This window comes from Notothenia coriiceps, unplaced genomic scaffold, assembly GCF_000735185.1.
Source record: "Notothenia coriiceps isolate Sejong01 unplaced genomic scaffold, NC01 NC01_scaffold00037246, whole genome shotgun sequence".
Taxonomy (NCBI): domain Eukaryota; kingdom Metazoa; phylum Chordata; class Actinopteri; order Perciformes; family Nototheniidae; genus Notothenia; species Notothenia coriiceps.
In genome coordinates this window covers 8,953,407-8,966,172 of record NW_011369947.1, presented here as the reverse complement: position 1 = coordinate 8,966,172, position 12,766 = coordinate 8,953,407, and the positions used below count along the sequence as shown (strand labels likewise).

The 12,766-nt window shown below is 38.4% G+C and overlaps 2 protein-coding genes across 2 annotated transcripts in view; one reads left to right on the top strand and one right to left on the bottom strand.

The window, feature by feature from the left end:
* Window positions 1-7,220, top strand: part of LOC104965717 (inward rectifier potassium channel 16-like) — a 13,664-nt gene extending 6,444 nt beyond the window's left edge. The window contains exon 2 of the mRNA XM_010794722.1: window positions 3,948-7,220. Coding sequence (XP_010793024.1) covers window positions 3,958-5,235 — 1,278 coding nt within the window. The 5' untranslated portion in view covers window positions 3,948-3,957 and the 3' untranslated portion in view covers window positions 5,236-7,220. The remainder of the gene's footprint in view (window positions 1-3,947) is intronic.
* Window positions 1-12,766, bottom strand: part of faf1 (Fas (TNFRSF6) associated factor 1) — a 74,746-nt gene that overhangs the window by 22,480 nt on the left and 39,500 nt on the right. The window lies entirely within an intron of this gene.

Sequence of the window (12,766 nt, the reverse complement as noted above, 5' to 3'; positions counted from 1 at the left end):
GTTAGAATAAATAGAATGGTTTTGAATAATATATTAGAGTAAAATCTACGTCACTTTACAGCCCCGCCCACTTTTGGGGAAACCAACGCTGTCATTTGAACGGCGATCAAGCCTGAAGCCACAGAAATCTTCTGTTACTGTCCTTTCTTCTTAGAGGTATACAGAAACACGTAACTCTGGATTTGTTTTAATGTTTGAGATGCAATAAACGACACAGCAGCTTTTTGGCATGTTAAAACTATTATTTTCTGCCTCGCTCATGAGAGTAACAGCTGGCGAAATTACAGCCTCGCCTACTGATTTCAAATGTGTGCTCTAAAATGATATTTATAAATGACTATTATCATTATTATAAGCAAGACAATAAATGGCAAAGATATGTAGAAAATAAACGTATTTGAGATAAGTTCGTAAGAAACGTAACGTGGGAGAAAATATGTTTCTAGAAGATATGTAGAAAATAGACGTATTTGAGATACGTTCATAATGAACGTAATGTGGGAGAAAATACGTTTTTAGCTAATCGTAATTGAGAATGCAGTTTACAGTAGTTCTGTGGGAACGTCATTTTTAGGAGACAGGGTTGCACAGAATCAGCCCTTGCAAAAACAGGGCTGGAAAAGAGAAAATAGAGCAAAATGAGGCATGGCTAAAACCCATGATCTGTTTGGTATTTTGAAAAAAAAACTTCACAGACATGTTTTGTATAGGTATGGCCCTACAATATATGTTTCAAATATAGCATGATAGGTCCACTTTAAACCAAACTCGCTCTTGTCCGATTGGACTTTTGAAGCTTGGATAAACCATTAACCTTTCGAAACAAATCCTGACTCAATCATGTAGAAACGTCTCAGCACTCTGACCATTAAACTGCATCGGAAACAAGCTCCTGGAAATAACAATGTCAGATTTTACAGTTATTGCTGGAAATATGTCCCAACAACATTTCATTGGACAAGTCAGTGAGTCGTTACTGGTTAAGATGGTAATATTTAGCAGCATTGGGCTTTTGAAGGTCATTCGAGGTGGCAGAAAGCCCCGGGGCAGAGCTAAGACTAGCCACCTGTTTAAACGGTTCTGTTCCAGTGAACCACAGATGGGTGGTGAGCATGTAATAGAGTTGTAAGTGCCCCGAGCAGGGAAGGAAACAAGCCAATTGCCTAAGTTGTTTCCAGAGTTAATCCCTCGATTGTCAGCAGTGGATGTCGGACCTTTGTTCTAACTTTAGAAAACAAAAGGACACTTTAGAGAAAAACCTGAAATGGTTTTAAACCTAAAAAATATTCAGTATCATAATTCTGTTCATACAAAGTGCAGTGGAAACTTTATGCCAAAGGTCAGGATGTGTTTTGGTTGTAAGAGTTTGTTCTGTGCTATGTCTTGTTTTGTACACAGAGTTGCTTGTTTCAGGTCATAAGCTCCATAAATGGGCAGAGTGAATGTGGAGAAAACAGCTCAACCTAGTGGGTCAACACAACAGAGACGTATCAGGGCTGATGTACAGTGGGTAAAACCAAAATACAGAGCAAAAGCAATATACTTAGTTAGTTAAGCGGTTTAATTCTCATTGTTTCAAAAATAATTGAATTCCTAATCAGACGCCATATTACAGTAGTATGGAGTTGACTGAAGTGGTTCAAATTCCCCTTCTCTTGAACCATTTAAAAAAAAAAATGTGTTGATTAAAAGTCTCTTCATGGCCCGCTTCTCCAAATGCTATTATTGTCAAAATCACTCCCACAACAGTTACATCACGTTAAAAATGCAGGATATATAGTATATTAATTGTGTGGTTTGAGGTTGAGTTTACTATCTGACCACATGCAACAAGAAGGGAGTATACTAATTTCACTGTTATTCTTGTAATAATACTTGAAGCGCTTGTTTTTACTTTCTTTGTTATAGTCTACTCTCTAGTGCAGCAAGATACAATTACAGCAGATTCGCTCTGTGGGCAGTAGCTCCCTCAGTTAATTACAAAATAATAAATAAATACAAGTGCTTGAACTAATTGCTGTTTCTGCATGTATTTTCTCAAACCAAATCACCTTTCCATTTATGACATAATACAATCTTGAAAAAAAATGCAGCACATTATTACCTAAAGCCAAAGGTAACAACAAATAAGATATATCAAAGAACTAAAACTGGGTTATTCATAAGGTCTGGCATGTTTTGAGATACATGCTAAAACCAGAATATCAACACTAACAATGACAATGCTAACTGTCTGATGTATCTATACATGCCTATAGCATGTAATGTTTACCATGTTCACCATCTTATGATAACATTTTAGCCTGCTAAGATTAGCTAATAAGCTAAAAAAGTACATCTGAAGTTAGTGGGAATGTCATTTCTTTAGTTTTGAAAGTATTGAACACAATCTAATTTAGATAAAAATCTAGCTATGGGGAAAACATAAATATGTGAAAACCTAATTTCATTTTGGTCCGTCGAATAGTTATAAAGCCAATGCAAATTGATAAACAACAGATGTTTCATGCAAAGACAATATCATCGTAGGAATAAAAGTCTATAGGAATTACCCACTGATAACCATGAATTTGTATTTAAGATTATATGGAAATTAATCAAGTAACTCATATTACAGTCTGGACTAAAGTGTTACCTTGACCGAACTACTGAATTTCCATTTCTAAAGCCAGAAGTGACTTAAACAATTAATTGCGAACGCAAACAGTTGCCAACTTATTCTGCTCTGTTCTTAACTAAAACAACAACCATCAAAAGTTGTGAAAACGTTGGAAAGCAGTGAAAGTGGATGTAAGTGGCAGGATAAAGCAGCAACTATTTGCCACATCTGTAAATTACTACTGAGGATATAAAGATAACTGCATGTCTTTGCACTTCCGAATGTGCAGGTCAAATGAAGGTTTAATTTAATACTTATGACCTAAAAATGTCATTTAGCGTCTCTTGGTTTTCCAGTAAAATGCTACATTTTTCTCCTTTAGCCCATATCAGAGTAGTTAGGAAGGGATTATGGGAAGCTAATTGGACGTTATTTCTATGACCTCATGGAGAGAGTTCCTGAGTCTGGCAATGGGGATGTTCACTGCAGCCAGGAGAAAGTGGAGTCTGTGACCGGAGCCCATTTCACTCAGTCAGATAGCGGTGATTCAAACCCCATTTGTTTTGGGAGTTTAGGATGCTCTCAGTGGTTTGGCTGTGATTGATCTTTTCTCTGCCCGTGATCGCACCGTGACACTATTTTATTTTCCACAATCATTTTTTCCCTTGCTATCTAAGACCAGTTCAGTCCTGTGGTGCTTCCTCCATTGGCCCTCTGACAGTTTATTGACCACCACCCAGAAAAATAAGTCTTGTGCCATTGCTAGGGACACCTTCAAACATTTGCATGGAAAAATTATAGTATGTTTGCAGAAAGTTTCTGCGACAAAAGACATGTGGTACAGAAAGAGACCACTTGTTGTAAAATATCTTCTCACTCCTACAATGATAAAACAGAAGCAAACGTTCCATAACACTTAAGTCTTTGCCCAAAATGAATGATGTAAAGTTCATTAGGAGAGTTGCTTTAAAGACAAAGACAAGAAAAGAAAATCAGTAGCTCGTCAGCAGCAACATTTTTCTGTACTGTCTTGATGATCTTGTTAACAATCTGATGCTCAATATAAACTATATGACATGACAAAGGAGGTAGAGCAAGATTTAGATTGAAGATTTTGATACATGGAATACTCCGCTGTTAATTGTTTCCTAAAACAAAAGCAGTTAGGGGATAGAAAGATGGAAAATGGGCAGGAAGGGTAGATGCAAATGCTTTTTTATAACATCTGAAATTTCATGACAGACATTCCTGAAGTTCTTTGTGGATACATAAACTATGATGTGTAGGAATTACCTAAAGTTGATTTAGCATTAAGGTTGCTAACACCTTTTCGCCATCTTCCTTTCAGACTCTGGAAGATGCATAAACAATATACCTCAGTGAGCCCCACCAGTGACGTCATTGAGAAGACTGAGAATGGACCACAACCAAAGAAACACCGCTACATACGCAAAGAGGGCAGCTGTAACGTTGTTTTCCGCCATGTTCCCGAGGAGTGGCTGCTGTTTGTTACCGACATCTTCACAACCCTGGTGGAGATCAGATGGAGAGTGATGTTCCTGATATTTGCCCTGTCTTACATCCTGTCTTGGCTTTTCTTCGGCATCATCTACTGGGTCATCGCTCTCGCTTACGGTGACACCAGAGAAATCACACCCGAACCCTGTGTTTACGGGGTGCACGGCTTCACAGCCGCTTTCCTCTTCTCCCTTGAAACTCAAACGACCATTGGCTACGGTTCCAGAGGGATGTCCGAGAACTGCATGATCGCCATTATCATCGTTACTATACAAGATGTCATCAGTTGCTTCATTGACACGTTTGTCATTGGAATTGTTGTCGCAAAAATGGCCTCGGCAAGAAAGAGGGCGCAGACGGTAGGATTCAGCAACTGCGCCGTCATAAACCTTCGTGATGGTTATTTGTGTCTGTCCTGGAGAGTCGGAGACTTCCGAAGGCACCATCTTGTGGAGGGGACAGCTCGCGCCCAGATTGTCCGCTCCACGGTGCATGCCACAGGGAAAATGGACGTGACATACGAAGATCTGGTTATTCAGCAGGTAGAAATAATTCTGGTCACACCTACCACCGTCTTCCACAGGATAGAAGCCGGCAGCCCTCTGTTCAGTATGAGTTTGATAGATCTTCGGAAAGCAGACTTTGAGCTTGTGGTGTCTTTTACCTACACGGACGACTCCTCAGGTATGCTGCATCAGACCCGAACCTCATACACTCCACCTGAAATCCTCTGGGGTCAGCTCTTTCAGGAGATGATCAGGGTTAGCAGGAGGAACTACAGGGTGGACTACACCTTATTCAATCACACTGCAAAGGTGCTGGTGCCTGAGGTCAGCGCTGAGGATTACGAACACAAAAAGCAGTTGCGGCCCTCTCCCCGACATTCCCCAAGACATTCACCCAGATCTTCCCCGCGGCTATCACCTAGATCTTCTCCTCGCCCCTCTCCAAGGTTACAGCAGTGGAGTCATCAGGAAAAGCTTCTGAAACCCCCAACGGTAACCGTGGAACTTGTGAATGATAGTATCCCTGAAGCAAGTGGTTCAACATCTCAAGTAGACAATAAACACCAAGATACGTTGCCTTTGCCAATTTATCTCAAAGATACAGAAATGTAAAAGCGAAACCATTAGGTTTAAGGCATGTTTGAGGCGGGCATTCCTCTGCACATTGTCCTGATTGTCTATTTCTTCAAAGAAGTCACTGCTGAAGAGGAATATCTTGGAGTCAACTGGAATGGGTACCAAATAATGTTAAGAATTCTTGTTCTTGTGTGTACATTATTTAAATTGTTTTAAGTGATGCTCCAGCAAAAAATCTGAATCAAACTTGTAGGTTTGGAAGATGTTTTTTTAGGACATAGGCTTCATGTAGACTATTGAACGATACCAATGGTGTTAGTACCTCCTGACGAAAGACCATCAACTTGCAGATCATTTGCCCCTCAGGGGTTTCCCAAGGCTAGATTTATGGAGCCCCACCCTTGGGCATAACAACGCATGAATCCGGTTTGATAAATGAATCAAATGATCAAAGATCCAATATCATCAATGCAGAGTGGAAAAGCCAACTCAAATAAGCCTGAAGATAAAAAAAAAAACTGTAAGCGAGTAGCGCTAGTGCTACTAGCGAGCTCTGCTAGCTTCAACCCTAACCCTAAACTCCTCAAGACCCTAGCCAAGCCCCTGTGTCTTCTAATCATTTTAAATATAATTAAAGCGAGTGCTCAATATAGCTAATACCGATCAGTTAAACAAGAGCATATAACTGTCCATGTTTGCAACTTGAGTTGTCCCTACAGAGACACTTTTATAGGCTGCAGTACTGCAGTTGACCACTGGGACAACTTGTCTGCAAAGCTGACTCACTATACTATTACGAGCTCTGGTAATATATACATGATTTGGCCCATGAGAGCGCCCCACCTGCTACTCTTTCATTGGTCAGGAGAACTTTAGGGATTAAGCAGTGAGTGATAGTGCCAAAGACCCAAACTGTAAACAGCAACAGCAATTCAGAAGGGACAAGTTAATGTGTGAGGATATGAGTTAGAACAAGTTCATTTAGCCAAAGGGTTGTGAATATACTAAGCGTACAAATGGACAAAGGGACAAGAGTAATCCTGCATGAGTGGCATTAAAGTTTATCAACGATCTACTATATGGAATTTGCTGTAAGTGACTTGTATTTAAACTGGCCACATTAGCCGGGCTATGATAAAAACTACTTACAGCCCACTTTTAAGCCTACATGTTTCAGTATACAATACCCAAAAATATAATTACTGAAGGAAGCATCAACCTAAAATAAAGAAAGGCCCCCTATTTGAAACATAAATCTTAAAAAAAGAATTTGTATTGTATTTTTGTAAAATTCAGTTTCAGGTTATTGTGCAATTCAGGGCAAACAACGAAAGATACGTGGTTTAAAATTATTTTAATACTTTTCATGGACCTTTTGGAGAGATATTCTTATCAAGTGCAGTGTTCAAAAGAAGAATTAACTTGTAAGGTTGCATTATACATTTAAAAACTGGGAAATCTGCTGAGGAAGATAAGCCTCTGAACGGCTACTAAAAGGATATTGCGGGAAGATTGTTTTGTCTACTGTGTATATAATTATATTATAAGTGTAAAAAGAAATGACGTGAAAAGAAAGGCATACATTTTAGGACGTTACTTATTTCCAAAGAAGGTCTCTACATTTTATCCGTCATGTATCACAACTTCAACTGACTGTCACTAGAGTTTAAGGTCTAGTCACTGTAAATAATCGTCATGGGGTGACTCCAGCAATATCCCTTATTATGAGTGAAAACGTCAGAGTTTGTATGGAAAACATGTCAAATGTTACCTTTTCTTTATGTTTGTGGTGGTGGAATCACACTTGTTTATTAAATACCAGAAAGTCTAGCCATTCAAAACTGTTTTTTCGTAAACAAATATATTTACTTATTGTCTGGACAACATTAATATTATTGAATATCTTGATATTAGCCTGATTATTGTCTTAGATGTTCGGTATTGACCAAAAATATTGTAGATCCTTTATAGATTAAAGATATGTATTTGTAATTTCGTTCATACAGCATCATTAAGCAGATTTTTATAAAACATTAAAACATTGCTTACAAGATGTCAACAATTTTAATAAAGTTATGTCTAAATGTCTGGTTTTCGTCTTGCTTCGTCTAATAATAATTTACCTGTCTGAGATGATTCATGTTTTTTGTCAAAGAACAAAAGTTGAACCAGAAGCTTGCTTTGATGTCAACTAACCAGACTGCTTTAAGACGTGCTGCTTTGATTTTAACTACTGTATAATCCAGTTAAGAAATTATATTTTCTTTAATTAAATATCCAAAATAGATCAATCCAAAGCTCAGGATGTTGTTTAGGCAGGAGATCATGACAGTGCTGGTATGAACTGAATCTGAATACAAATCGGTAACATTAGTTGTATTATATTCATTACAATATCTCGGAAAGGGTAATTTAATTTTTGCAAATATCTTTGAAAAAAGGCAGGCCTGGTGTGATTGTGGGTACATAAAGTATAAAAAGGCACATTATTGCAGAGTAACACCACTAACACTGAGTTATACTTACACGTTGTTAAATACCTTTCTTTTGGCAGCTTCCCAATAGACTCAACTCTTCTGGTTTACCGGTGAACAACTTTAATTTGAAGGGTAACGCGGCTCAACTCCACTGCAGCTGTAGGAAAATATGATATAAAAGACAAAAATAATAAGGTTTATTAAGATAAAGCTACAGTAATAAGAGTATTTCCTTTAATGTTAACTACTGCTTTAAGGACAGGTGTTATATACTTAGATGCTTCTTATTTTACTAGACGTCAATGGTTGTGGACTTTAGGAAGAACGCAGCCCCACCCGCCCCCATCACTCTGTGTGACTCCCCAGTAACTGCTGTGGAGTCTTTCCGCTTCCTGGGCACCATCTGCCCGCCCCAGGGAAGATAGTGGCCGACCCCTCACCCTGGATACAAACTGTTCACCCCCCTCCCCTCTGGCAGGAGGCTGCGCTCCATCAGGACCAAAACCTCTCTCCACCTGAACAGTTTCTTCCCCTCCACTACCGGCCTCTTAAACAAGGCCCGCCCTCCCCCCCCCACTGACACTTAACCTCAGCCACAACGTAATCGCCTACTAATGCATTACATTAAATGCACACACTGTTCAAATTACTGCTCGCACATATTCTTATTTGGCATATGTTCATATTCTTACAATCACTGTGCATCCTATTTTCGCTGTAAATGACTGACTTTATGTTATTGGCGTATCTAGACTATATGTTTATTACAGTGTCCTTAAAGTTTTTTGTTATATTAGATTTTGGTTTTATATTGGAGTTTTTGTTTATATTTTATGTTCGCACCACGAACAAGTGAATTTCCTCGCTATGGTTTAACTACCTGCCATAAACCCGTTCTGATTCTGATGATAGATGACAACAACAATGTCAAGAAACTACAGCCTAAAAACATTAAATACATGGAATTAAACTGAATACAATTATTTAAAAAATCCCTGAGATGCGGAATTTTTAGTATTATCCCTGGGTTTAATTATGTCGATAGTGTCCATACGGCAAGCTTTTGCACATGTTTGTCAATTCTTAAGTTTGTGAAACTGCAAAGAGTTCCCTTCTTTTGTTGACAATGTAACCAAAACAGATTGTTATCTGAAAATTGTTCAACAAAGATGATGGTAATGCAGAGACAGAAAAAAAAGCCCAGTTGGGATAATGTCGGTGCATTCATCGGATATGTATTTATTGTCATAACGATATTTTTCTAAATCCTTTAGGATGGATATCGGTGCAGTGGACAGAGTTGCATGAAAGTGCACGATGCCCTGCCCGCTCCTCCTCCTCCTCTCATGGCGCGTCTGCTTCTTGCTCACATTAAATGTAAATGTGTGTGGTGTGTGTGTGTGTGTGTGTGCGGTCGGGTGCGCGTGCGTCGCGTGCGTGCGTGTGTGTTGTTTTCAGTCTCCAGCTCTGCACCTTGTGGTCAACATGCAGCACTGGCATGCATCGCTGCTCTTTAGCTGCAATTGGGCATGGGAAAGCAAACACACACAACGCACACGGTTCACTGACACCAGGTGGTTTGGCGTAAAGTATACATGCTGCTATAAATGACCCAACTAAAAATAAGACAAAAGGCCTTTTGGAAACACATAGGTTAATGTTGATTGATGAAGTAGTTAACAAGGAAGAGTGATTAAGTCAGTGCTAAGAACATAAACAGCACAGCCTGACACTACAATTATAGGCAACAGATGCACAGTCTAAACATCCGAGGCATTGATAGCTGAGTGGAGAAAGACTGTGCATCTTTGCCCTATAATGTTAGTCAGGCTGTCTAGCATGTTTTGTTCTTAAGCCACTGATTAATCACTCTTCCTGTTAACTATTTCCATAATCAACATTAACTATTGTGTTTCTGCCAAAGGCTTTGTTCTTATTTTTAGTTGTGGTGCATTTATAGCAGCATGTATATTTAGCCCAACACCTGTGGCGCTGGCAGTTGAACTGTGTGCGTTGTGGTGTGTTTTGCGTTTCCGATGCCCAATTGCAGCCATAAAATAGAGCGATGCGATGCCAGTGGGCATGTTGACCCACAAGGTGGAGAGCGGAGACTGAAACACACACCAACGCACGCACGCGGCACGCACGCACGCACCGCACGCACCCACACACACACGACACACACACACACACATTGTATTTTAATGTGAAGCAAGAAGCAGGACAAGCGGCAGAGAGGAGGAGAGGAGCAGTGCAGGGCATTGCACTTTTCCATGCAACTTGCTTCACTGGCACCGATATCAATATAAAGGATTTAAAAAAAATATTGTTAGTACAATAAATCACATCATGATGAAAATGCAGACATTATCACTGGGCTATTTTTTTCTGTCTCTGCATTAGCCATCATCTTGTGAACAGATAGTCTCAGAGGACAATCTTTTTGTACTTTGTCAACAAAAAAGAAGGGAACTCTGCGAGTTCACCAAACTAAGAATTGACAAACATGGTGCAAAAGCTTGGTATGGACACTAGTCGGACATAATTAAAGGGATAATACTACAATCCAGCATCTCAGGGATTTTTAAATTAATTGTATTAGTTTAATTCCATGTATTTAATGTTTAGGCTGTAGTTTCTTGTACAATGTGTTTTCTCTATCATCCAGAATCGAGAAACGGGTTATTGCACAGGTAGGGCTTCAAACATTACGAGGAATTTCACTTGGTCACTATGTCGTTGGGCAGACATAAAAGTTGAAACAAAAACTCCATATAAAACCAAAATCTAATTATAAAACAAAAAATCTTAAGGACACGTGTAATAAGAATATGTTAGATAGCAATAAAATAAAGCAGGATCATTACCCCGAAATAGGATGCACGTGAATTGGTAGAATATGAAATAGAAATAAGAATATTGCAGGAAGCAGTATGTTGAACAGTGTGTGCATTAATGTAAGTGCATATAGGATTACGTTGTGCTGAGGGTTAAGTGCCAGTGGGGGGGGCGGGCCTTGTTTAAGAGGCCGGTAGTGGAGGGGAAGAAACTGTTCAGGTGGAGAGAGGTTTTGGTCCTGATGGAGCGCAGCCTCCTGCCAGAGGGGAGGGGGGTGAACAGTTTGTATCCAGGGTGAGGGGTCGGCCACTATCTTCCCTGGGGCGGGCAGATGGTGCCCAGGAAGCGGAAAGACTCCACAGCAGTTACTGGGGAGTCACACAGAGTGATGGGGGCGGGTGGGGCTGCGTTCTTCCTAAAGTCCACAACCATTGACGTCTAGTAAAATAAGAAGCATCTAAGTATATAACACCTGTCCTTAAAGCAGTAGTTAACATTAAAGGAAATACTCTTATTACTGTAGCTTTATCTTAATAAACCTTATTATTTTTGTCTTTTATATCATATTTTCCTACAGCTGCAGTGGAGTTGAGCCGCGTTACCCTTCAAATTAAAGTTGTTCACCGGTAAACCAGAAGAGTTGAGTCTATTGGGAAGCTGCCAAAAGAAAGGTATTTAACAACGTGTAAGTATAACTCAGTGTTAGTGGTGTTACTCTGCAATAATGTGCCTTTTTATACTTTATGTACCCACAATCACACCAGGCCTGCCTTTTTTCAAAGATATTTGCAAAAATTAAATTACCCTTTCCGAGATATTGTAATGAATATAATACAACTAATGTTACCGATTTGTATTCAGATTCAGTTCATACCAGCACTGTCATGATCTCCTGCCTAAACAACATCCTGAGCTTTGGATTGATCTATTTTGGATATTTAATTAAAGAAAATATAATTTCTTAACTGGATTATACAGTAGTTAAAATCAAAGCAGCACGTCTTAAAGCAGTCTGGTTAGTTGACATCAAAGCAAGCTTCTGGTTCAACTTTTGTTCTTTGACAAAAAACATGAATCATCTCAGACAGGTAAATTATTATTAGACGAAGCAAGACGAAAACCAGACATTTAGACATAACTTTATTAAAATTGTTGACATCTTGTAAGCAAAGTAAGTATTATTATGTATTAATAAAAATATGCTTAATGAATAGCATAGTAAATGAACGAATATTCAATACATAATACAATATAATAATATATAAAGAGAGCAATCTAAATATTAAATGGATACAAATACGACACAACATCTATAAGACAAATAATCAGAACTATATCAAGATAATCTCAATAATAAAATTAATCGTTGAATCACAGAAAACAATACATAAACCAAAAATATAATTAACAAAAAACAAACAAACAAAAATTTACGGAAAAAAAGTTAAAAACTGAAATGGCTAAAACTAATTCTAGGCTAATTATATAAACAAGAATAAGAATGAAATCCAACACCACAAACATAAAGAAAGGCTAGAACATAATGACAACTATATTCTCAAATACAAACCTCTGACACCAAATTTTCACTCATAATAAGGGAATATTGCTGGAGTCACCCATAGAACAAAAAAATATTCTACACGTCAACCATAGAGCACCCTCATACAAACTTAAGTGACAACGAACAAAGAATAAGAAACGTCTTAGTGATAATGCCGGAAAAATGATAGGACACTTCTTATAGGAAATAAGTAACGCTCCATAAGAATGTATGCCATTTCCTTTACGTCGACTCTCCTTCTCATAACACTTACATACCCACAGATATCAAATAATTAATATATAAATACAACAGAATAGACAAAAACAAATCCTTCCCGAACTAATCAACATTAACATTAGTAAAGCCGATATTCAAGATCGGCATAATATCTATCCTCAGCAGAATTCCCCAGTTTCTACAATATGTACTAATACAACAAACATTACAACAGTAGATTCCTCTTATTGAACAACTGCCACTTGATAGAAACAGTATCCTACCAAAAGAGCCAATGAACAGTACTTTAAAAATATAATTAAAAACCACGATATCTTGTTGTTCTGCCGATCTGAATTGCAACATAACACTGAAAAAGCTGAATTTTACAAAAATACAAATACAAAATTTCTTTTTAAGATCTATGTTTACAAATAGTGTGGATACCCTTTCCTCTTCATCTCCTTTTAGTTGAGTGCTTCCTGCCTCT